Consider the following 23,952-nt stretch of genomic DNA (forward strand, 5'->3'; position numbering starts at 1 on the left):
TCTTAAAGGGGTTGACCACTTTCTGGTTACTGTTGACCAGTGTGTTTGTAAGATGACTATATGGCACTTTGATTAAATTCTCAGCCATTTTCTAGACGTCATAAGGTCTGCCCCCTTGTTTACCTTCTCTTGTGTGCTGTCCACACAGAGGTCCTGTCCATAAAATGGCTGCTGATGGAGGGTCATGGCAAATCGCCTTCATGTGAGGTCTCCTCCATTCAAATACATTGAGCCTGCCGTCTGCACTTGCAGCGTTGGGGTTTTGGTGCAGGTGCAGGCTGTTTGAATGGAGGAGGCTGAGAGATGTCTGGTCACATGATTCTCCGTCAGCGGCCATCTTATGGACAAGACCTTTATGTGGACAGCACAGATTTGATTAAGGGGGCATGGCTTGTGAAATCTAGCAGAATATCAACAAAGGCTATAGATTAGTAAGTGCCATGTAGCCAACTTACCTACACATTGGTCACAAGAAGCCAGAAAGTGGCCAACCCCTTTTAAATAGTTTTACAGCTACAAATCAAATTTTGTCTGCATGTCACCACCACTAGGGGGAGCTTATGAGCGGACTGCATATTGCTTTTTTGGGGTATAAACAGACTGGATTAAGCTCCCCGTAGCAGTGGCTGCAAATAACCACCTCTATGAGAAGACCACCCAAAGATTTGTTGTGACAGACTCTCTGTTCCACCATATTTTACACATGCTAGCCAATCCCTTTTGTGAAGACCGCTTTGAAATGCAATTTTAGATGGTGAAGTGAAAGAGGTTTATAAGACCTTTTTTAGGGGGTTGAATTTCTTTATCTGAAATCTCTGCATCTGAAAAAAAAAATTGCAAATATTTGTGACCTATTTAGATAAAGGTGAGGAAACAAAATTCAGGGGTGGATATTCATATTAATGGGAGTCTGACAGAAGTTTTGACCCATTGAAACTGCTGACCACACCATATAGATCATGGGAAGAGCAAAGCTTTCAATCATGCAGCGATCTTCTTCACTGGAGGATGGGGGGTTGCTATTGTGTCTTCATCATACAGAATCATTGTTTCTGGGCAGCAGATTGCTGTTTAGACCACCCGATCTGCTGCTCAGAAGCCATGATCGGTGGTGCCTGCATGAGCGAAAGGATGGCCCGATGAACGAGTGTTTTGCTCATTCTTCGGGTGATTGGTGACACATTTAGACGGCCACGTGATCGGGAACGAGCGTTCGCAGGAACGGTCGTTCCCAGTATCTGGACAATTATTGGTGCGTCTAAATGCACCTTTACAGACTGCTGAAATAAGCAGGTCTGTGACCACAGTATACTTCCCTCAGTGAGTGGGAGCAGCAGTGCAGTAACCAGGCACGGCCAGTACACAGAGAATAGAGCTCAGTAGTTCTGGTGCCTGGAGCTCCTGCCAACACCTAATCGGCTGGAATGCCTTGGGCTCGGACCCCACTGATCTGATATTGATGACCTATCCTAAGGAAAGATCTGCAGTAACTAAAAGGATTTTTTTCATTTACTAATGTATTGTTGTTATCCATATTGCTTCCTTTGCTGGCTGGATTCATATTTCTATCACATTATACACTGCTCGTTTCCATGGTTACAACCAGCCTGTAATCCATCAGTGGTGGCCGTGCTTGCATACTATAAAAAAGCACCAGCCTATGAGAGCTCCCATAGTCCCGGTCACCAGAGAGGCTGATATTTTATTTTTTCCTATAGTGTGCAAACAAAAGCACCACTGATGGACTGCAGGGTGGTCGTGACCATGGAAACGAGCAGTGTATAATGTGATGGAAAAATGAATCCAGACAGCAAAGGAGGCAATATGGACAATCACAATACATTAGTAAGAGAAAGTTAATACGAGGTACTTACTAATGTATTGTGATTTGTCTGGTGCCCGGGAGCGTGGGACCACACATAGGCAGGTGCTTTTTATTATAGTGTGCATCCGAAACCTCTGAAGTCAATTCACATAAAACTTTGTTAGAATACTCTATGGAGCGAGCGCTCCGTACAGTATTAGAATGTATTGGCTCCTATGAGCTGAAGTTATTACTTTGCGAGGTCTCGCAAGACTTCGGGTAATAATTTCAGAAATTAATTTCTACTGTTGAAAACCTTTTAACCGAACTCTGATTCGGTTCCAAGTGGTACCAGAGTTCGGTTAAAAGGTTTTCAACAGTAGAAATTAATTTCTGAAGTTATTACCCGAAGTCTTGCGAGACCTCGCAAAGTAATAACTTCAGCTCATAGGAGCCAATACATTCTAATACTGTACGGAGCGCTCGCTCCATAGAGTATTGTAACAAAGTTTTATGCGAATTGACTTCAGATGTTTCATCCAAAGTCGATTCGCTCATCCCTAGTCGTACTCATGGAAATGAGCAGTGTATAATGTGATAGAAATATGTGTCCATATTGCTTCCTTTGCTGGCTGGATTATCACAATACATTAGTAAGTGCCTTGTATTACCTACCTCTACATAATAAATGCTATTTGCTGAAGTGAGACCGCCCCTTTAAGGGCTATGTACACCTTTTGGAGGCAAATTTTTTTTTTTTTTATGATTGCATGTTACTCATTTTTGGCTAAAAATCATTTTTTTCAATTAGCCTTTATTAAAAATATTGAGCTGTTCTGTCACAAAGGGTTAACTGTTTTTCTAGCTGTGTGACTAATACTTTCACTTTGGCTTTGTGCATCTAATAAATTTTATCTCTAAACTACTTATAAGTCAAACACTTATTTAAGCCATATTTTTATCAGTAAGATAAGAACTCGGCTATAATGAGTGTTTGTTTAAACTGTCAGAAAGCAGAGATAAGGAGTCCCTAAAAGACAGAAAATTCACAGGGTGCTACTAGAGCATGTCAGCTCTGTACAGAAGAAAGGACACTATATTTTTAATAAAGACCAATATAAAAATTATTTCAAAATCAGTACAATGCAATTATAAAAAAAAAAAATTCTGCCAAAGGTGTACATAGCCTTTAAGTCCTGGAGAACCCTTTTAAGGCACATGCACACGAAAGGGCCCCGGCCATTTTTGCACCAGACCCATTCAATTGAATGGGTCCGCAATCCGGAAGGTCGGGTGCGGAACGGAGGCACAGAACCCCAGGAAAGCACTACGGAGTTGAATGGGTCTGGAGCCGTCTGCGGAATCCACACGGATGTTGCCTGTGCATTGAGTTCCCTAAATTGTGGTCCCCAATGCACAAAACGACCATGTGTATGAACCCTAAAGGTTTTTATCCTTAAGTAACTCTACTGTGTGGCTATATCCTGACTTTTTTTGTTTTCAGAGTAAACAACCTATTGTTTGCTTCCTTTTGTCACAGATGCCAAAAATTTTCAGATTCAGTCTCAGATTTGCCAAATTAACTCGCCTATGTTTACCTTGTAGTTACTGCGTGCCAAAATTGGCAGATCTGAACTTCTGCACAGATTAATGGCTGGCTCCATGGCAGGTACAGTACCAGTATATTATATGGCGCAGATGTAATTCTGGTTTGTAACTACACCTGCAGCACACATTAAGAAAACATATGGATTTTCTTTGGTTATCATTTAATAATATTTTATTTTTAATCTGGACGTGAGTTGACATAAACTGCTTAACCCTCAGCATATAGAGGAAGCAAGGATGTAGACTATTTTTGTGACTTCTCCGCCACAGGGTTAGGCTCCAGTGGACAGTTTTGGAGCAAAACCAAGCCAACTAATAGTTGGCGTAAAGTTAGACTAGGCCAGCGATGGCTAACCTCCAGCACTCCAGCTGTGGTGAAACGACGACTCCCAGCATGCTCCATTCATTTCTGTGAAGTTCTGGGAACAGCCAAGCAAGTATGCATCTTGGGAGTTGTAGTTTTACCACAGCTGGCGTGTGGGAGGTTAGCCATCTCAGGCCTGGCGCACCTTTAAAATGTCTAGATTTATCAACCAGTATTAGTCAATATGATAACTGTGGCACAGTTTAAGACCTTCTAAGTTAACAGTCTTTCTTCTAGACAGTACTAGTAAATCTGCCCCTATATTCTCAGGATAGACCATCAATATCAGTTTAGCGGGGTCCGCCTCCGCACCGATCAGCCGTTTCAGCGTAGCTCCGTGTGGGAACTACACAGCTCTATTCATGTTGAAGTGGACGGAGCTGATAACTGCAGCGCTGCTCTCATTGAGATGAATGGGAGCAGCTTCGGTTACAAGCAGCATCCACCGCGCGTTGAGCAGAGCTGTGTAGTTCCGATGCTACTCTGAAACAACTGATTGGTGCAGAGACGGACCCCCGCTAAACTGATATTGATGGTCTATCATTAGGATAAACCAGTGATGGGCAAACTGCGGCTCTCCAGCTGTTGTAAAACTACAAATCCCATCATGCCCTGCTGTAGGCTGATAGCTGTAGGCAGACTGGGCAAACTGGGAGTTGTAGTTTTAAAACAGCTGGAGGGTCGCAGTTTGACCATCCCTGGGATAGGCCATCAATATTAAAGTGTAACTGTCATATTTGTTATTTTATATGGTAGTTTACCAGAGCTAGGCATGTATACCTGAGTCTGTCAATAATTGTGAAAAGATCTGTAATTACCTTATAAAAACAGCTTTCATTAATGTCCCCTGTCCCTTTCCACTGCTCCCTGTGGCTTGTCTGTCTCTGGCTAAGAAGACAGAGGGGCGGGCCTTCACACTGCATGTCTGCATTAGGCTTCAGAGTAAGGAGGCGTGTCTCTCAGTATTCAAATCTGATTGGCTGGCATGGAGCTGCTGGCTACAGCAAGTGTGTAAGTGAAGATAGGGAAAGCAGTTTTGGCCTCAGAGAACTGGCAGAGGAGCCATCTTGAGAAGGTCCTCATATTGTCCTCATTTTGTCCTCATTATGTTTGAACAGCCATAACTAAAGGAACAACTCAAGGAAAACACTGGTATGTGAATAAACTAAAGAGTGCTTTATGCATAATGCTGCTGCAGCAGCAACGTGTGCTAAAAAGTTTTTTTTGATGAAAACATGACGGTTACCCTTTAAAGTGGTTATCCAAGTTCTATACACCGCGCAACAATTATTTTGCTACTGTGACAAAAACATGTGATTTGTACTAAAATGAGCACACTGATTCCAAATATGAACTCGGAATTTGTCTGACACGTCTAGATTTTAACCTCTTAAGGACCCTGGGATTTTCCATTTTTGCGTTTTTCATTTTTAACTCCCCGCCTCCCCATAGTCCTAACTTTTTTATTTTTCCATTCACATAGCCTTATGAGGGCTTATTTTTTTGCAGGACAAGTTGTACTTTCTAATGGCACCATTTACTGACCTTTTTATCTTCATTCTCCAGGTTAGTACGGTTACAACGATACCACACTTGTATAATTTTTTGTGCGTTTTAATACTGGAAAAAAAAAAAAAAAACTTTGAGGAAAAACATTTTTTTTTTTTATAACCATATTCTGACCCCCTATAACTTTTCTGTAGTTGTGTACGGGGCTGTGTGAGGGCTCATTTTTTGTGGGACAATCTGTTCTTTTCAGTGATACCAATTTGAAGCGTGTGCAACTTTTTGATCACTTTTTCTAAAAAAATTATTGCGTAGTTGAAGTGACAAAAAAATGGCAAATTGGCCATTGGTCTTTATTTTTTTTTTCCCGTTACGCTATTTGCCGTATGCCATTAATATTGTTACATTTTAATAGTATAGGCATTTTCACACGCGGCGATGCCCATGATGTTTATTTTTTTTAATTGTGTAAGTATTTTTATTTTAAGGAAAGGGAAGGTGATTTGAACTTTTTTTTAAATTTTTTTTTTTACTTTTACCTTGGGTGACAATAACTGCCAATCATTAGATTGCCTATTGTGTTCATTGATGTCTATATAGACACAATCGAACACTTCATTTGCACTATACCAATACAATGCTGCCACCTAGTGGCCTGTATTGGTATAGTCATCTAATAGGCACCGAAGCCTGCTTGAGGCTTCAGCCTACTAGATCAATGTAACAGGTTCCCCGATCCCAGCCGGGGAACGCTGTTACCAGAGCGAAAGTGCGCGACTTCCGCTTCCGGACTGCGCAGATGCCGTGGTCACATTTGACCACGGCATCTGGAAGGGAAAATGTATGCGATCAGCCTTATGGCTGATTGCATACATGTGCCGCGGGTCTCTGCTATTTAAAATAGCAGAAACCCGGCGGCTATGGCACCCGCTGCACGTGCAAGCGGGCGCCATGTTTAGGGACCGGACTTCCACCGTACATGTACGGTGGAGGTCCTTAAAGGGTTAAGTACATGCAAAGCCTATTCAGTTTTAATATTAATGCATTATATTGGAGATATTCCAATGGGCTTGTCCAGACCTGTTCAGACGCAGTCAGGCTAATTTCACACTTGCGGCAGAGTGTTCCGGCAAGCAGTCCAGTCGCCGGAACTGCCTGCCGGATCAGGCAATCTGCATGCAAACGGACAGCATTTGTAGACGGATCCGGATGCGGATCCGTCTCACAAATGCATTGCAAGAACCGATCCGTCAGTTTCTATTATTTTTTTCACATTTTTACCGTTCTGCGCATGCGCAGACCGGAAGGACGGATTCGGCATTGTGGTATTTTTAATGCCGGATCTGACACTAATACATTCCAATGTAAATTAACCTCCTGTGAGGGACCCAGGCATATATGGGGCATTACAGAACTTTGATAACCTCTTTAAAACCCTTTAACAGCCTATTTACATGAGCAGATTATGGGGACTGTGATTACTAAAGAACATTTGTACGAATGCTCATTCTTCATAATTGCTCCATGTGAATGTGCTGCCAATCGCCCAACGAATGAGAAGATGCTTGTTTGTTGGGTGATCCTTCGTTTGTGCAGCACATAACATGATCGTTTGTTGGTAGCACGTCGTCCAGTGTAAACAGGGATGTGCTGCCGACAAAAAAATGAATCCGTATGGGGCTGAACAATCGTAGTAGATTAGCTCTGCGTGCGAATGCAGCTTTAATGAGCAGGCATCAATCAGAACGAACGGTTTATTCCCAATCCCTGTATAAGGCTACGTCTACACGACGACATTTGTAGTGCGACAATACAATAATTTTTATAATGGCAACTGCGACTCTCGAATGGATTTTCTGCGACTGTTGCGTCGCAGTCCAGCATGTTGCAGTGCGACACCATAGACTGCCATTATAAAAATTGTCGCGCGACATTAGTGCAACAAAATGTCTTCGTGTAGACGTAGCCTAAATGGGCCCTAACTTGTACAATAACTGCATGTAAAGGACCGTCTCAAACACTTGTCATGCTGTTTCAGTAATTACTGTTGACGTTTCAGGAATCACTGCTGTCATTTGTACCTATCCACTCGATATGGTCAGAGCACGTCTTGCATTTCAAGTGAAAGGAGAGCTTGGATACAATGGCATTATACACACGTTCAAAACTATTTACACAAAGGTAAGTGATTTTTAATGTGATTTATCCATAATACTTTAACCCCTTCCCAACATCCACCGCACATGTACAGCAGATGTCTGGTCTTTAAAGATGGTGCCTGGTCAGGAACATATCTGCCTCCTTAGCTAGTGGGTGCCCGCTGTTTTACAGACCTCTGCCGGCAGAGTACGCGATCGGAGACAACTGTGATCGTGTACTTTTAACCCCTCAGGTGCCGTGGCCCAGTTGCAACGATTTCCTCTGAGCAGTTACTTTCCAGGGGCATATTGCTCCCCATGACTGAACAGCCCCCTATAATGAGATCACGAGAGCTATTCGATTGCAATCGTAGCCCGGGGCCTTATGAAGGCTCTCAGGCCTTCCATAGTTGTTAAGACCTATGAACACAGTGAATTTACCATTAATATAAAGCCAAATAAACTAACTGACAAATAAAACTGAATAAACAATTTAAAAAATTTAACAAAAGTGATCAAAAACATATATACAAACGCCAAAATGTATCAATGAAAACGAAGGATCGCCCTGTAAAAAAAATAAGTCCTCCACACAGTTAGGCTACATTCACAGGACTGTATGTATTTTGCGATCCGAAAAAAAAAAAAAGGATAATGTCCGTATGGCTTTTTTTTTTTTGGCGGATCCATTGTAACAATGCCTATGCTTGTCCGCAAAACGGATAAGAATAGAACATGTTAAATTTTATTTTTTGCGGGGCTACGGAACGGACATACGGATGCGAATAGCACACTGTTTGCTGTCCTCGTTTTTTGCGGAGCCATGGAAATGAATAGGTCTGTATCCTATCTGCAAAAAAAAAAAATTGAACGGACACGGAAACAAAATACGTTCATGTGAATGTAGCCTTGTGCAGGCAGAAATCTAAAAAAGTTATGGCAATTCAAAGAATTTGTTTCGAAGTTCATTTTTTAAGAAAGTTTAATATATATATATATAATATATATATATATATATATATATATATATATATATATATATATATCTCTATCTTTTTTTTTTTTTTGTGCATCACTATAATCATACTGACCTGTAGAATAAAGTTCACATGTAAGTTTGACAACAGCATAAAAGCGAAACACACAAAACAGTGGCAGAACTGAGTCCACCGCGCCCATTGTGTGAAATCTGAAATTAGAGCTTGTCCTGCAAAAAACAAGACCTCGTACAGCTTCTTGAATAGAGATAAAAAGGTTTTGGCTCTTGGAACGCGGGAAGTAAAAAGTGGAAAATGGCTGCATCAGGAAGGGGTTAATATTGGTACAAATTATGGTTGCGTTTATTGTGTTTTTTTTTTCCTTTTAATACGAAACCCATTTTTGTTTTTTCGCTTTTTCTCTCATTTACACTATGAACTGTAAGTTATAGCCATGACCTCTGCGCTGCTTGCATTGAAGTCATTGTGAAGCTTTAGGGCTCATGCACAAGGCATTATTGAGATGAATTAAAGGATGCAGACCCATTCATCTCATTGGGGCCGCAAAAGATGGGGACAGAACACCCCTGTGCTGTCTGCATCTGTAAGTCCGTTACGCGGCCCCGAAAAACAATAGAACATGTCCTATTCTTGTCCGTTTTGTGGACAAGGATTGGACATGTCTATCGAAAGTAAAAAATAAAAAAAAATTGTCAGCATGCTCTCTGCCCGGGATCCATGTTTTGTTGACCTTAAAACACTTACGGCCGTGTGCATGAGCCCTTAACCTGTCCCCTCAGACTTTTCATCAGTGTGAGCAGTAAATGCTCTCGTGTAGTTTACCGTTCTTTCTTATTTATTTAGACCCCCTTTAGAGGGGCATTCCCATCTTATAAGGTGATGGCATACGTCATGACTTTGGTTGTGGTCTGACCTGTAAGACACCCCCCCCCCCTAGTTTTAAAGCTGCATCCCTTCAATTCTCAAGATCAGTGGGGGTCTCAGATGAGGCCCTTCCAGTGATCATAGTGTTCTAATTTCAATTCTACACCTATGTACAAAAAGGCAAAAATGTAAAGTGCTGTATAGGACCCATAAAAAGTCAAAACACACCTAGAAACAAACTATACAGAACACAAGTGTATACAAACATTATAGACAAAATACTGCCTTTTTAGATCAAGGTAAAAATAATTACATACAATAAGTGAAACCCCCTGAGGTATCCATATCCCATGATAAGTAATGAAAAAAGCCTCGCAATGGGATGTCACAGATACAACATAGTCAGTAATACATCTAATATGTAAGCATATTCTATGTTTATTACACACACCAAAAACACTTGCAGTACTACATACTGTACATATTACTTATGTATCCTCTAGGGAGGGAGTTGTGCCCCATCACGTGTTTCGCCATGGCTGCTTCCGGGGGGGAAATGCTTTTGGGTCTAATTTTTACTTATTGCAGGAAGGAGGATTTCGTGGTTATTACAGAGGACTTCTACCTACCATTGTGGGAATGGCTCCTTATGCTGGTATGTTACTCTGGAAACCTCTAATTATAAAGACTAGTAATAATTATTAGGAAATTTCTATAATTTTCTTTCATTGCTCACACATTGCAGTCTGCATATATACTGGGAACTCTTTCTGGGCTACTGACTTAAGTTGCCTATATACCTTAAAGGTGTTGTTCCATTAAGGTAACTTATCCCCTGTTCGCACTGTAGGGGTTAGATAAGTGTCTGGTTGCTGGGGTTCTGACCTCCAGGGCCCGTGCTCCCCGTTGGAATGGCGCAGCGGATACGCTTCCATTCAGCTCTATGGGACTGCCAGAGATGGCCGAATACAAGCGCTCGCAATGTCCAGTAGACCCATAGAGCTGAATGAAGTGGCAGGGTGTATACGTGACCACCACATGCAAATGAGGAGTACAGGCCCCTGTTCTAGTGATTGGTAGGGGCCCCTGCTGTCAGAATCCTGCCAATCAGACACTGAGACCTTATTCACACAGTCAGTGTTTGGTCATTGGTTTCCAGCAGTGATAGTGAGCTAAAACGAGGTGCAGTCAAAAACGCAGAACATGTGCAGATCTTTCCTTTATACCTTATCTCTGTGAAATGAAATACCGTATTTTTCGCCCATAAGATGCACCTAGGTTTTACAGGAGTACAATAACAAAAAAATATTTTTCATTAGATCTCAGATCAGGCCAGCAATCAGATCCCCAATGTTAATCAGACCTCATCTGACAGCCCCAATCAGACCTCAGATCAGATCCCCAATGTTAATAAGACCCCAGTAAGACCTCAGATCAGACCCCCATGCCAGTTATGAGCCCTCATGCCATTTTAGATGCCCCCACTGCCACAGAGCAAATAAAAAAAAAAAAAAAAACACTGCTCCTGGACACCGCCACTACCCACCTCCAGCGCGCTCGGTCTTCCTCCTCCTCTGTCTGCTGTGCTGTGACCCGGCGCGCACAGCGTGAGGTCACAGAGCGCCCTCACGCTGCACGCAGCCTGCACAGCCGACAGCTGAGGACCAGGAAGCGGTGAGTACAGAGCCTTCACCGCTTCCTGGTCCTCCGGTACTAATGAGCGCTTCCAAAATGGAAGCACTTCATTAGTATTCGCCCCATAAGACTCAGGGGCATTTCCCCCCCCCCCCCCCCCCCCCCCACTTTTGAGGGTGGAAAATGCGTCTTATGGGGCGAAAAATACGGTAATACGATTAACCGTTTCAGCACCAGGTTACTTACCCTCCTTCCTAACCAGACTTATATTTTTTTTATTGTACATGCGTTTTGAAAGCCATAACTTGGTACTGTAAATAATTTGAAGCTTTTTTGTGATGCATAGGGTTGCCATTTTTATTTTTGGATTTTGTTTTTATTTTTTATACTGAAATGTTTTAAAAATGGGAAAAAGGTATTTTTATTCACAAAGTAGCAAGTACTGTATGTGTAAAGCAAAAAGACAATGACACATTGTTTTCTAAATTTTGAATAAATACAAATCTGAAGAGTGGCATGCATTTGTGTTCAGCCCCCTGTACTCGGATACACCTAAATAAAATCCAGTGCTACCAATTGCCTTCAGAAGTCGCCTAATAAGGAAATGGAGTCCATCTGTCTGTAATGTATTCTCAGTATAACTACAGCTGTTTTGTGAAGGCCTCAGAGGTTTGTTAGAGAACATTAATAATCAAACAGCATCATAAAAATCCAAGGAACACACCTGACAGGTCAGGGATAAAGTTGTGAAGAAGTGTAAGGCAGGATTGGGTTATAAAAAAAAATAAATATATATATATATATATAGATTCTAAGCTCTGAACATCTCACTGTTCAATCCATCATCCGAAAATGGAAGGAGTATGGCACAACTGCAAACCTACCAAGACATGGCCATCCACCTAAGCTGACAGCCCAGACAAGGAGAAAACTAATAAGATAAGCAGCCAAGGGGCCCATGATCACTCTAGAGGAGCTGCAGATATCCACAGCTCAGGTGGGAGAATCTGTCCACAGGACAACTATTAGTCCTGTACTCCACATCTGGCCTTTATGAAAGAGTGGCGAGAAAGCCATTTTTGAAAGCAAGCCATGTAGGGGAAACAGCAGACATGTGTAAGAAGGTGCTCTGGTAAGAGGAGACCAAACTTTTTAGCCTAAATGCAAAATGTTGTGTGTGGCGGAAAACTAACACTGCACATCAGCCTGAATACACCATGCCCACTGTGAAACATGGTGGTGGCAGCATCATGCTGTAGGGATGCTTTTCTTTAGCAAGCACAGGGAAGCTGCTCAGAGTTGATTAGCAGATGGATGGAGCTAAATACAGGGCAGTCCTGGAAGAAAACCTGGTAGAGGCGGCAAAAGAATGGTTTGGATCAAAACATATTCATGTGTTAGAATGGCCCAGTCAATGTACAGACCTAAATCCCATTGAGAATCTGTGGCAAGATTTGAGAATTGCTGTTCAGATGCGCTCTATCCAATCTGACTGAGCTTGAGCTATTTTGCAAAGAAGAATGGGCAAAAAGTTCAGCCTCTAGATGTGCAAAGCTTGTAGAGACATACGCCAAAAGACTTGCACCTGTAATTGCAGCAAAAGGTGATCCTACAAAGTATTGACCCAGGTGAGCTGAATACAAATACATGCCACACGTTCCAGATTTTTTTTTATTAAAAATTTTGAAAACCATGTATCCCTTTCTTTTCACTTCACACATTTGCTACTTTGTGTTGGTCTATTACATAAAATACATTTAAGTTTGTGGGTGTAACCTGAAAAAATGTGGAAAAAGAAACCTACAGCCAGACAGTAGCTCGGGAGGTGATTTATCTCCTGGAAGAACAAAAAGGATCAGGATCTCCTCTGACATCAACATTTGTATTCAGCTTAGGCCTCATGCACACGACCGTTCCGTTTTTTGCGGATCCGCAAAACACAGAAGCCGCCAGTGTGCCTTCCGCAATTTGCAGAACGGGCGGCCCATTGTAGAAATGCCTATTGTCCGCAGAACGGACAAGAATAGGACATGCTATTTATTTTTTTGTGGGGCTACGGAACGGAGCAATGGATGCGGACAGTACACAGAGTGCTGTTGCCATCTTTTGCGGCCCCATTGAAGTGTGCACTTCAGTGAACAACAGTCGTGTGCATGAGGCCTTACAATGACCTTGTGTCTGATGAGCCTTGTTCACTCAGTGTGAAGCTCACCATGCTTGGTACAATTTGCTCTTATCCAAGCAATGTTCTGATCTTTTTCATCTTCTGCACAGGTAGCGGTCATGACAGTACACTGCAGGATCTCTCAAAGGAGTTGAATGATTTTACTTTTTAAGATATTACGTGTGTTCCCTCACATTGATTTTCCTGTACATTGCTGATTAAAGCTCCATGATTGTATCCTTATATTTTAGACCTTTAGGGAGTTTTTTTTTTTTTGTGACTTTGGTATTTGCCCAGTGTAAATATCTTTTTCATTTCACAGGATTTTCATTTTTTACCTTTGAAACCTTGAAGACCAATGGACTGCGACACTTCCCAGAGCTATTGGGAAAACCTTCTTCCGACAACCCAGATATTTGGGTCTTGAAAACACCTGCTAGCTTGTTATGTGGTGGAGTAGCCGGAGCGATTGCCCAGACCATTTCGTAAGTTATCTTCTACTTCAAGGTGACATCCAAGCAGTAGTAAGAAGGCAAATAGATTTCATTCCCAGTGAACTATAAGATTCCGTTTTTAAAAAGTACATAAACCTACTTCTGGCATTGAGTCTCAGTGTGTTCCTCCCTTGAAACAAGCTCATTCTAGAATTGTCGCACCTCTTGTATTTTACACCACCCTGGCCACATTTCAGAAAGGGAGCACGGCAAGCATCCCCGACAAACTTATCTTCGTTCACGCCGGTTTTCTGGCACAAATGAAGCCGGAAATCTACGGCAGCTCTGAGATATCATAGATTTCTGTTTAGGCGCGCGGACTGCAGGAGGATACTCTGAAGTGTGCACCTAGTCATAAATTGGGCGCATCCTTCGGCGGCGCAGGGGATATCAAGAGCTGCACAGTAAGCGCCTTAATAATGCTCCTCCTCTGCACTTAATGCAGTGCAGTTCACAGCAGGAAATTAGAATCTGGACTACAAAGGATCTACGTAGTTGGTGATATAAGACAAAGGTGGCATTTCACACGAATATGCTGCCAATGTCTGGTCGGCTGTGACCCCTGCTGCCAATTTCGGACCACTGTGTCCCTGTTAATTGCTAGAGCAAACCGGCAACAGCACTTAGGACGCACCATGCCTCTTCATCTCCTGTCTGCCCCCCTTTTCAGAGCAGGCCAACAGAAGACAAAGCAGTGCTTTTTCTTGTAGCAATTGGTGAGGTCACAGTCGGCCCCCTGTGATATGCCACCTATGTCTATAATGTGACAACCCCTTCTGGATGACACTTACAGGATTTCATGAAGGTATTGTGGGTGACTTTGGTGAATGACACTTTTCTGGCTGAATGTGACCAGCCTTCGGCCCCATCAGAAAGCTACATGTGAGGAAGGCTGACCAGTATTGCCCTAAATACTAGAAGATGCTCCTGCGATCTGCATTAGGTACAGTCATTACTCTCCTTGATCCCTACAGTTATCCATTGGACGTTACACGGCGGAGAATGCAGTTGGCGGCTATTCTACCAGACAATGAAAAGTGCCGGTAAGTAATTACATGACTTGCAGTACATGGCATGATCCATTATATTTCACTACCTGGCAGCCTTTCACATAATACAGAGCTCCAGATGGCAACTAAAATAGGCACAAATGTGCCATTTGCGCCAACAGCTACTGCTTGCCAGCGTCCATGGTCAGTCCACAGTCTGGTGTGCTGCAAGTGCCTTCTATATTTCATGTTGCTCCAAATGAATATATGTGACTCCTACGGTTTTATTCCAAGATGCCAATAGCTCCCAACTGATCTTAAGCCCCTGTGATATACACTGCAAAGCAGGAGCATGAAGGTATCCGTATTTATAAGATGGTTGGCAAACACTGATTTATTTTGTAACATTAAAGGGATTGTCTCTCCTCAGCAATTGGCATTTATCATGTAGAGAAAGTTAATACAAGACACTTACTAATGTATTGTGATTGTCCACATTGCCTCCTTTACTGGCTTGATTCATTTTTCCATCACATAATACACTGCTCGTTTCCAGGGGTTATGAGCACCCTGCAGTCTTTCAGTGGTGGACTATAGGGGAAAAGTGCTGTCCTGTGCACTCTCCCACGGCCCCAGCCACTAGAGAGGCCGGCGACTTTTCCTATAGTGTGCAAGCAGGACCACCGCTACTAGCTTTTAAGGTGGTCTTGTGGTTGCTGTGTCCGTTTTATCGCCAGGATGGGTGGGATGGTTTAGGGGTGGGGTAGTTACTGTTAATATAAAAACATGGATGAATGGGCCTTGACATGTAACTTGTACTATTAGTTCTGGAAAATGTCTAGATACATTTCTACAGGTCCAAATACATTACTTGTACCCATTATTGCATCCGCTGCTGATATTCCATGTTTATTTTTGTATAAATTGAAAAATCCAAAATCGTAAATAAAATAATAAGATTGTAGGGTGGTCGTAGCCATGGATATTGCCACAGAAAGATGAATCCAGCCAGCAAAGGAGGCAATATGGACAATCGCAATACATTAGTAAGTGCCTTGTATCAACTTTCTCTACATAATAAATGCCATTTGCTGAAGTGACACGACCCCTTTAATGCTACAAAATAAATTTGTGTTTGCCAACCATCTTATTCACTTCTATAGCACCAGCATGTTCTGTAGCGCCGTATACAGACTGTAACTGTATATAACGTGTCTTTAATAACTTTTTTCCAGGACCATGTTACAGACCCTTAAATACGTCTACAAACAGCACGGCATAAGGAGGGGGCTATACCGAGGCTTATCTCTCAACTACATCCGCTGCATCCCATCCCAGTCTGTAGCCTTCACCACCTATGAGTTTATGCGACAGGTCCTGCACCTAAACCAGACGGTCTGATCTTCAGCTACAGCGCAGTGGTCTGTACAGTGTAATTAGCTGCAGGCAATACATTGAGCACGTTTCCCCAGCTGCTGCATTGATCCATTGCATAGGATGCTTCAGATTTTGCATTTGAACACCATTGTAAATAATATGACTTTCTGTTTTGTAAGATACAGCCTTTTTAGAGTGATTTTTATAAAGATGTCGAATTATATTTATGATGCATCTCCTGGAAATAATATCAGAATAGAAAAATTCAGCTGGCTGATTACATTTACAGAAGAGATTTAATCTATTTGCGTAACGTGTCATCGACACGGTCTTCACAGGTATTGTACATGTGTCAGTATGCAGTTTGCACTCCGTTTCAGATCAAGTCTTTCTGGTGTAATAAATCAGAAATAGTGGTCGCAATCTTCACTTTGAGAAAAAATTACGATTATTATTTATTTTCACTACTGAGAGCATCATGTAATATGTTATCACTGGCACAATACATGTACACTTGCTATTCTTTATTTGTTCTATAGGGGTGTGTGTGTGTGTATAAATGTATAGGACATCTCTGTTAGGTGGCTGCTCCTTTGCCACTATTCTTGTTGGCAGCAGGGTGTCTGTTAAGCTTCTTTCACACGGGTGTTGCGGGAAAATGTGTGGGTCCGTTGCGGGAACATGCACGATTTTTCTGCGCGAGTGCAAAACATTGTAATGCGTTTTGCACTCGTGTGAGAAAAGTGGCGCATGTTTGGTACCCAAACCCGAACTTCTTTACAGAAGTTCGGGCTTGGGATCGGTGTTCTGTAGATTGCTATTATTTTCCCTTATAACCATGTTATAAGGGAAAATAATAGCATTCTGAATACAGAATGCATAGTAAAATAGGGCTGGAGGGGTTAAAAAATAAATAAAATAATTTAACTCCCCTTAATCCACTTGATCGCGCAGCCCGGCATCTCTTCTGTCTTCATCTTAGCTGTGTGGAGGAACAGGACCTGTGGTGACGTCACTCCGTTCATTACATGGTCCATCACCATGGTAAAAGATTATTTATTTATTTTTTAACCCCTCCAGCCCTATTTTACTATGCATTCTGTATTCAGAATGCTATTATTTTCCCTTATAACCATGTTATAAGGGAAAATAATAATGATCGGGTCTCCTAGCAACCGTGCGTGAAAATCGCACCGCATCCGCACTTGCTTGCGATTTTCACGCAACCCCATTCACTTCTAAGGGGCCTGCGTTGCGTTAAAAACGCAGAATATAGAGCATGCTGCGATTTTCACGCAACGCACAAGTGATGCGTGAAAATCACCGCTCATGTGAACAGCCCCATAGAAATGAATGGGTCGGGATTCAGTGCAGGTGCAATGCGTTCAACTCGCGCATCGCATCCGTGAGGAATACTCGTCCGTGTGAAAAGGGCCTTAGGGTAGGTTCACACTTGCGTTGCTCTGCTGGAGTTCACTGGATCCAGCCTAGCTGTACACTGCCGTTCACTGCTGCACCCCATTATCTATAATAGTATCTAGCCGGTTTTATTATGAGTGCTGGGTCTCGGACAGACAAAAACCATTGCATGAGACAGTTTTTACTCTGGCCAGATCTCCATGGGATCCAGCGGTGAACGGCAGTTGAATCTGTTAAAACACAAGTGTGAACCTACCCTTTCTGTACTGAAGCATCATTGCAAGATCGGCACTTTAAGGCGTCCTGCAGCTGAACTGATGCAGTCCTTCCTTATGACATCTACCCTAAGTGTCAATGAGTTTACCATTATGGACAGGCACTATTTATGTCTATGACATTTCACCAGTCAGAATCTCTAAGACTGGCTTAGAGCAAATGATTGACAGACAGCAGGTCACTGTTCTGCTTCCAATAATCCGACTTTAATGCGTATAAGCCAGCCTTGGTGCCAGCCAAACCAATGAAAATCCACAAAGGTGTTTGTGTCCTTTTAATTTCTGTGGACAGATATAGAAAACCTTACATTCTTTGAATGACCATCTTAAGGCCCTTTACGTGGGCGGAAGATTGGGCAAACAAATATTTCTGCAAACATGCATCCCAATCTTTCCCGCATGTATAGGCGCCCAACAATCAGCCGGCAAGTGACAAGATGCTCGTTTGTCAGCCGATCGCATATATTACATGGGTACATAAAATCATCAGTTATCTGCATCACATTCCCTTATGTGAACAGGGATGTGCTGCCCACAATAATGAAACTATGTGCCCGGACTCCTCGCACTAAGGGTAGGTTCACACTTGCATTAAACGGACCCGACGGAACTCGCCGCAGTCCAGCCTAGCCAGATACTGCTGGCGTAAGTGCCAGAAACTGCCAGAAATCGGTCCGATCCCAATATAGTCAACGGGGTCCAGCTGTGTGAGCCTATCCTAACAGTTGTTCGGACACGGTACCAATGATTGATACATGTAAATGGGGATCGCTAGTGGACTTCCTAGATCATTGTTCAGTGCTCATTATGGGCAGGACCTGACTGTATAAAAGGACCCTCAGTCCTCCTGCACACAGCAGTTTCAATATTGATGTCCCATTCTGATTGGTGAAGGTGCTGGGAGTTGGACATCACCAATCTGGTGTTTGAAGAGGTGGTAGTAAAGTTCAGGTGAGCACCAGTCTCTTCTTCCCCGCCACCATTCACATGGCCTATGAGCAGCTCAGCCCTATCCAAGCGAATAGGATTGAGCTGCAATACGAAGTACGGCCACTATACAATGCATGGCACTGTGCTTGGTGTAGTACGAAGAGGCTGCAGGGCTTGCCCGAGTGCTGCAGCCCCTTCAATCAGCTGATTGTCAAGGGTGCCACCAGATGGACCCCCCACTGATCAGATTGATGACCTATGGTGAGGATAGGTCATAAGTATTTAAGTTCCGTACGACTGCTTTGACAGTCTTTTGTACCGTAGTATTATGCATGTAAGCACAATTATTTTCAGCACTAATTTCAGAGAATACCCAGTTCTGTAGTAGGAGAAGATTACAGGTCAAAGGGGAAGACTCCTGCTGAAAAGCAACATTTCACTCCTTGCTTCAGGTTGTCCAGGCTCGAAATACTATTTTCCATATATTCAGGTAGGAAATGCTGAGCTTTTAGAGGAGGGTCCAAAGTTTCCTAAGAGCATCTCTGCCAGACATTATTGGGGAACTCATTCCATACTTGCCAGATAAATTTGGGGCTTCCAAAAATCAAAATGATATGGAAAGCCTTTGTAAGTTCCTATTCTTGATCTCCATTTCACAGACTGATCTGTAGCCGCTTCTTGAATTGACAATTCATTTGTCTGTTTCATGGTGTCGTTATCAAATATAAATGTACAAATTAAGGCCAAAGCTACAATGCATTTTTCTGTTTTATTGCAGGGGCATTTTTGCAGAGCTCATAACAGGAAATGCAGCCATATTGGTTGTGACTGTAAAACCGCACCATGGTATTGGGGTTGAACATGCCGACAGGTTAACAGATTCTATGACCACTAACATGGCTGCACGTCCTGGCTGCTGCACATAAACTGCCAGAAAAACGCCAATCTATCTTTAAGTAAATAAAACTGCTTCACTGTATATGACAAATTTCAAGAATTGATTGGAAATCTACTTTTAAAGGGAGTCTGTCAGATGATTTCTCTAATAAACCAATAACTTCAAAAGGAACTTAAAGGGCCTCTGTCAGCAGTTTTGTACCTATGACACTGGCTGACCTGCTGCATGTGAAGGCATCTGTGTTGGTCCCATTGTCTGCCTGTATTGCTGAGAAAAATTGTTCTAATATATGCAAATGAGCCTCTAGGAGCAACAGGGGCGTTACTGTTAGGCCCCTTTCACACGGGCGAGATTTCCGCGCGGGTGCAATGCGTGAGGTGAACGCATTGCACCCCCACTGAATCTGGACCCATTCATTTCTATGGGGCTGTGTACATGAGCAGTGATTTTCACGCATCACTTGTGCGTTGCGTGAAAATCGCAGCATGCTCCTCTTTGTGCGTTTTTAACGTAACGCAGGCCCCATAGAAATGAATGGGGTTGCGTGAAAATCGCAAGCAAGTGCGGATGCATGGTTGCTAGGTGATGATCGGGATGGGGACCCGATCATTATTATTTTCCCTTATAACATGGTTATAAGGGAAAATAGCATTCTGAATACAGAATGCTTAGTAAAATAGGGCTGGAGGGGTTAAAATAAATAAATAATTTAACTCGCCTTAATCCACTTGTTCGCGCAGCCGGCATTTCTTCTGTCTTGTTCTATGAGGAATAGGACTTCACTACGCTCATCACGTGATCTTTTACCATAGTGATGGTTCATGTGATGGACCATGTGATGAACGTAGTGACGTCATCAAAGGTCCTATTCCTCACAGAACAAGACAGAAGAGATGCTGGGCTGCGCGAACAAGTTGATTAAGGTGAGTTAAATTATTTTTTATTTTTTTGTAACCCCTCCAGCCCTATTGTACTAAGCATTCTGTATTCAGAATGCTATTATTTTCCCTTATAACCATGTTATAAGGGAAAATAATACAATCTACACAACCTTGAACCCAAACCTGAACTTCTGTGAAGAAGTTCAGGTCTGGGTACCACAGTCAGTTTTTTATCACGCGTGTGCAAGACACATTGCACCCGCGCGATAAAAACGGAACGCAAAACTGACTGCAATTGCGTACCTACTCGCGCGGGTTTGCCGCAATGTACCGGGACCAGGGCTAATGCAAGGAATTTTGCCGCCCTAGGCAAGATAAAAATTGCCGCCCCCCCTTATCAGATAATCTGCCCATATCATGTTCCACCCCTTTCTCAGCATTTAAATTAAAAGAACTGCTATGTTTCCCTTAGGGTTAATCCAGATTCTTGTAGCGGTCTCCCTGACAGCCTCTAGAGGTGCTTCTGCGATTCTCACTGTGAAAATTACAGTGGGAAGACGCGGAACATAGTTTTGAATGCGTGCGCATGCACATTCGCAGCTGAGAGTAGGATCGGGGAGAAGAGTTCCCAGTGCCGTCGCTGGAGAAAGGTAAGTGGCTGAAGGGGTTTTAACCCCTTCAGCCCAGTGGGAGGGGGACACGAGGGTGCCCCACTCCTAACAACTATATAGTGCCAGGAAAATGAGTTTGTTTTCCTGGCACTATAGTGCTCCTTTACCACCAGTACTGCACAGTGTCTGTTCTCTGCAGGAACAGGCTATAGACACCAGTACCACTATATTAAACTGTACTGGTTCTGGGACTATAGTGTCCTTTTAGGCTCCATTCACACGTCCGCAATTTCATTCTGCATTTTGCGGAACGGAATTGCGGACCCATTCATTCCTATGGGGCAGCACGGACACGGAATTGCGGATCCGCACTTCCGGGTCCGCAAAAGCCGGAATTAGACTTACCGGTAATTCAGTTTCCACGAGATCACCACGACGGCTATGAGGAGATTGACCCCTGACCTCTGTAGGGGCAGGAACAGAGAGAGGGTTTAAATTCCCCCCCCCCTCCCACCACCAACCACCATTTTGTCTCTGTCCAAAATTACAGAGACAAAATAAGTGGTGAGAACAAAAAACATAACCAATCAAGAGGGTATTACTTCATAACCTCCCCAGGAAACTTAATAAGGGGTAGGGAAAATACGTGCCGTCGTGGTGATCTCGTGGAAACTGAATTACCGGTAAGTCTAATTCCGGCTTTCCACCTCATCACCACAACGGCTACGAGGAGATATAAAAAATTATAGCCTAGGGGATGACGACCGCCTGAAGGACCTTACGTCCAAAAGACAGGTGTGAACTGGATAGGTCTAACCTATAGTGCTTAGTGAAGGTGTGAATGCTAGACCAGGTAGCAGCTTTACAGATATCATCAAGGGAAGCTCCTGCCCGCTCGGCTTGGGAGGAGGACATAGCTCGGGTAGAGTGGGCTCTCAGATTTGTGGGGCAAGAAAGGCCTTGAGACTCATAGGAAATGGAATCCCTGATCCACCGAGCTAAGGAGGACCTGGAGGCTTTTAGACCCTTATTCTTACCTGAGAATAGGACAAAAAGGTTATTGGATTTACGGAAATCTTTAGATACCTCGAGATATCGCAGGACTGAGCGTCTCACATCCAGGGAATGGAAGCTAGACTCCCTATCATTAGAGGGATTACTGCAAAAGGAAGGTAATACTATCTCCTGGTTACGGTGGAAATCCGATACTACCTTAGGTAAAAACCCTGGATCTAATTTAAGGACAATTCGATCATCGGAGATAGGGTTCCTGAATTGATAGAGCTTGAATCTCGCCTAACCGTCTTGCGGACGTGATGGCCACCAAAAAAGCTGTTTTTAGAAAAAGATGTTTGGTAGAACAACTAGCTAAGGGCTCGAACGGGGCGAGGGTCAAGCCTGTGAGCACCGTATTGAGGTCCCAATTGGGGATCCTGGTTTTCAGAGAGGGATGAAGTCGAGAAGCAGCTCTCATAAATCTTCTGATCCAGTGATGATTGGCTAGATCTTGATCAAAAAAACAGGCTAGGGCTGAGACTTGTACCTTCAGGGTGGAAGACCTGAGACCCAATTCAAGTCCCTGCTGGAGGAAATCTAAGATCTTCTGGAAATTGGGAGGCTCTAGATTTGGGGCAGAACTGCCGCTCCAGGAACAAAACCGCTTTCAGATCTTCAGATATATAGAGAAGGTAACTTTCTTCCTACTTGCTTCTGGGGTAGAAATCACCTGATCGGAAAGCCCTTGGGATTTCAACCTCTGGACTTCAGGATCCAAGCAGATAACTTGAGGAAACTCGAGTTTGGGTGGAGTATCGGCCCTTGATGAAGAAGGTCCCTCCAGGAGGGAAGAGGCCATGGGTCCTCTATCGATGGGTTCTTTAAGGAAGGGAACCAGCTCCTTTTCGGCCAATAGGGAGCTATCAGGATCAGTCGGGTTTTCTAGGTTGAGCTTTTGAATTATCCTGGGAAGCAGAGGCAAGGGTGGGAATGCGTAGCAGAGATCCCAGTCCCAAGGAATCGTGAGTGCATCTAGAGCCCAAGGGTTGTCTCGAGGGTTCAATGAACAAAATGTCGGCACCTTTGCGTTCTTCTTGGAGGCAAACGGGTCCACCTGTGGAGTGCCCCACTTTTCCACCAGAGCCTGGAACACGTCCTGATTCAAAGACTATTCGGTATGGTCTATCAACTGGCGACTGAGATAGTCTGCCTCCACGTTTAGTATCCCTTTCATATGAATTGCGGAGATGGACCTCACGCGGGACTCTGCCCAGGCGAAGATTTTTCTTGCGATGGACATCAGCTTCTCCGATCTCGTGCCTCCCTGATGAGAAAGGTACGCTACCGTCGTCGTATTGTCGGAAAGTATTTTTATGTGATGACCCACAAGGAGGACTTCTGCCGCTTCCAGAGCTTTTCGGACCGCTTCCAGCTCCCTGAAGTTGGAAGATTGGGAGCGGGTTATCGGAATCCAGGAACCCTGAAAGAAGTGATCTCCCACTTACGCACCCCATCCTTTTTCGCTTGCATCCGTAAGAACTTGGATGTAGGGGGTCTTCTCCCAGGCGACTCCCAAGGACAGGTTGGCTGTACATTTCCACCAGTTCAGGAATGCCTTCACCGCAGGAGGGATCAGAACCTTGCGATTCAGTGAGGACTGTCGTCTGTCCCAAGATCTGAGGATCCATAACTGAAGAGATCGAAAGTGGGACTGGCTCCAGGGAACGGACGGGATGCAAGACGAAAGAAGACCCAGGATGCTCATGGCTTCTCTTATGGGACAGGACCTGCTGTTCTGAAACCGACGAATCTTCAGTTGAAGGTTTTTGATCTTGACTGGTGGAAGGAAGGTACGTTGAGCCCGGGAGTCCAGGATGACACCTAAAAACTGGATAGTGCTGGAAGGTACAAGATTTGACTTTCTCTGGTTCACCAACCATCCTAGTTCCTGGATGAGAGATAGGAAAGTTAATAAGTCTGATCTCAGATTGTCCTCTGAAT

The 23,952-nt window shown here is 43.5% G+C and overlaps 1 protein-coding gene across 2 annotated transcripts in view; it reads left to right on the plus strand.

The window, feature by feature from the left end:
- The window catches only part of SLC25A16 (solute carrier family 25 member 16), a 29,549-nt gene extending 12,971 nt beyond the window's left edge, over positions 1-16,578 (plus strand). For both annotated transcript variants that reach the window (XM_040434748.1, XM_040434749.1), the window contains exons 5-10: positions 3,410-3,473; positions 7,342-7,463; positions 9,871-9,937; positions 13,404-13,566; positions 14,550-14,618; positions 15,800-16,578. In XM_040434748.1, the coding sequence (XP_040290682.1) occupies positions 3,410-3,473; positions 7,342-7,463; positions 9,871-9,937; positions 13,404-13,566; positions 14,550-14,618; positions 15,800-15,965 (651 nt within the window). In that variant the 3' untranslated portion in view covers positions 15,966-16,578. The remainder of the gene's footprint in view (positions 1-3,409; positions 3,474-7,341; positions 7,464-9,870; positions 9,938-13,403; positions 13,567-14,549; positions 14,619-15,799) is intronic.
- Positions 16,579-23,952: the final 7,374 nt, after the last annotated feature.

Source organism: Bufo bufo, chromosome 6 (genome assembly GCF_905171765.1).
Source record: "Bufo bufo chromosome 6, aBufBuf1.1, whole genome shotgun sequence".
In the NCBI taxonomy this organism is placed as follows: Eukaryota; Metazoa; Chordata; class Amphibia; order Anura; family Bufonidae; genus Bufo; species Bufo bufo.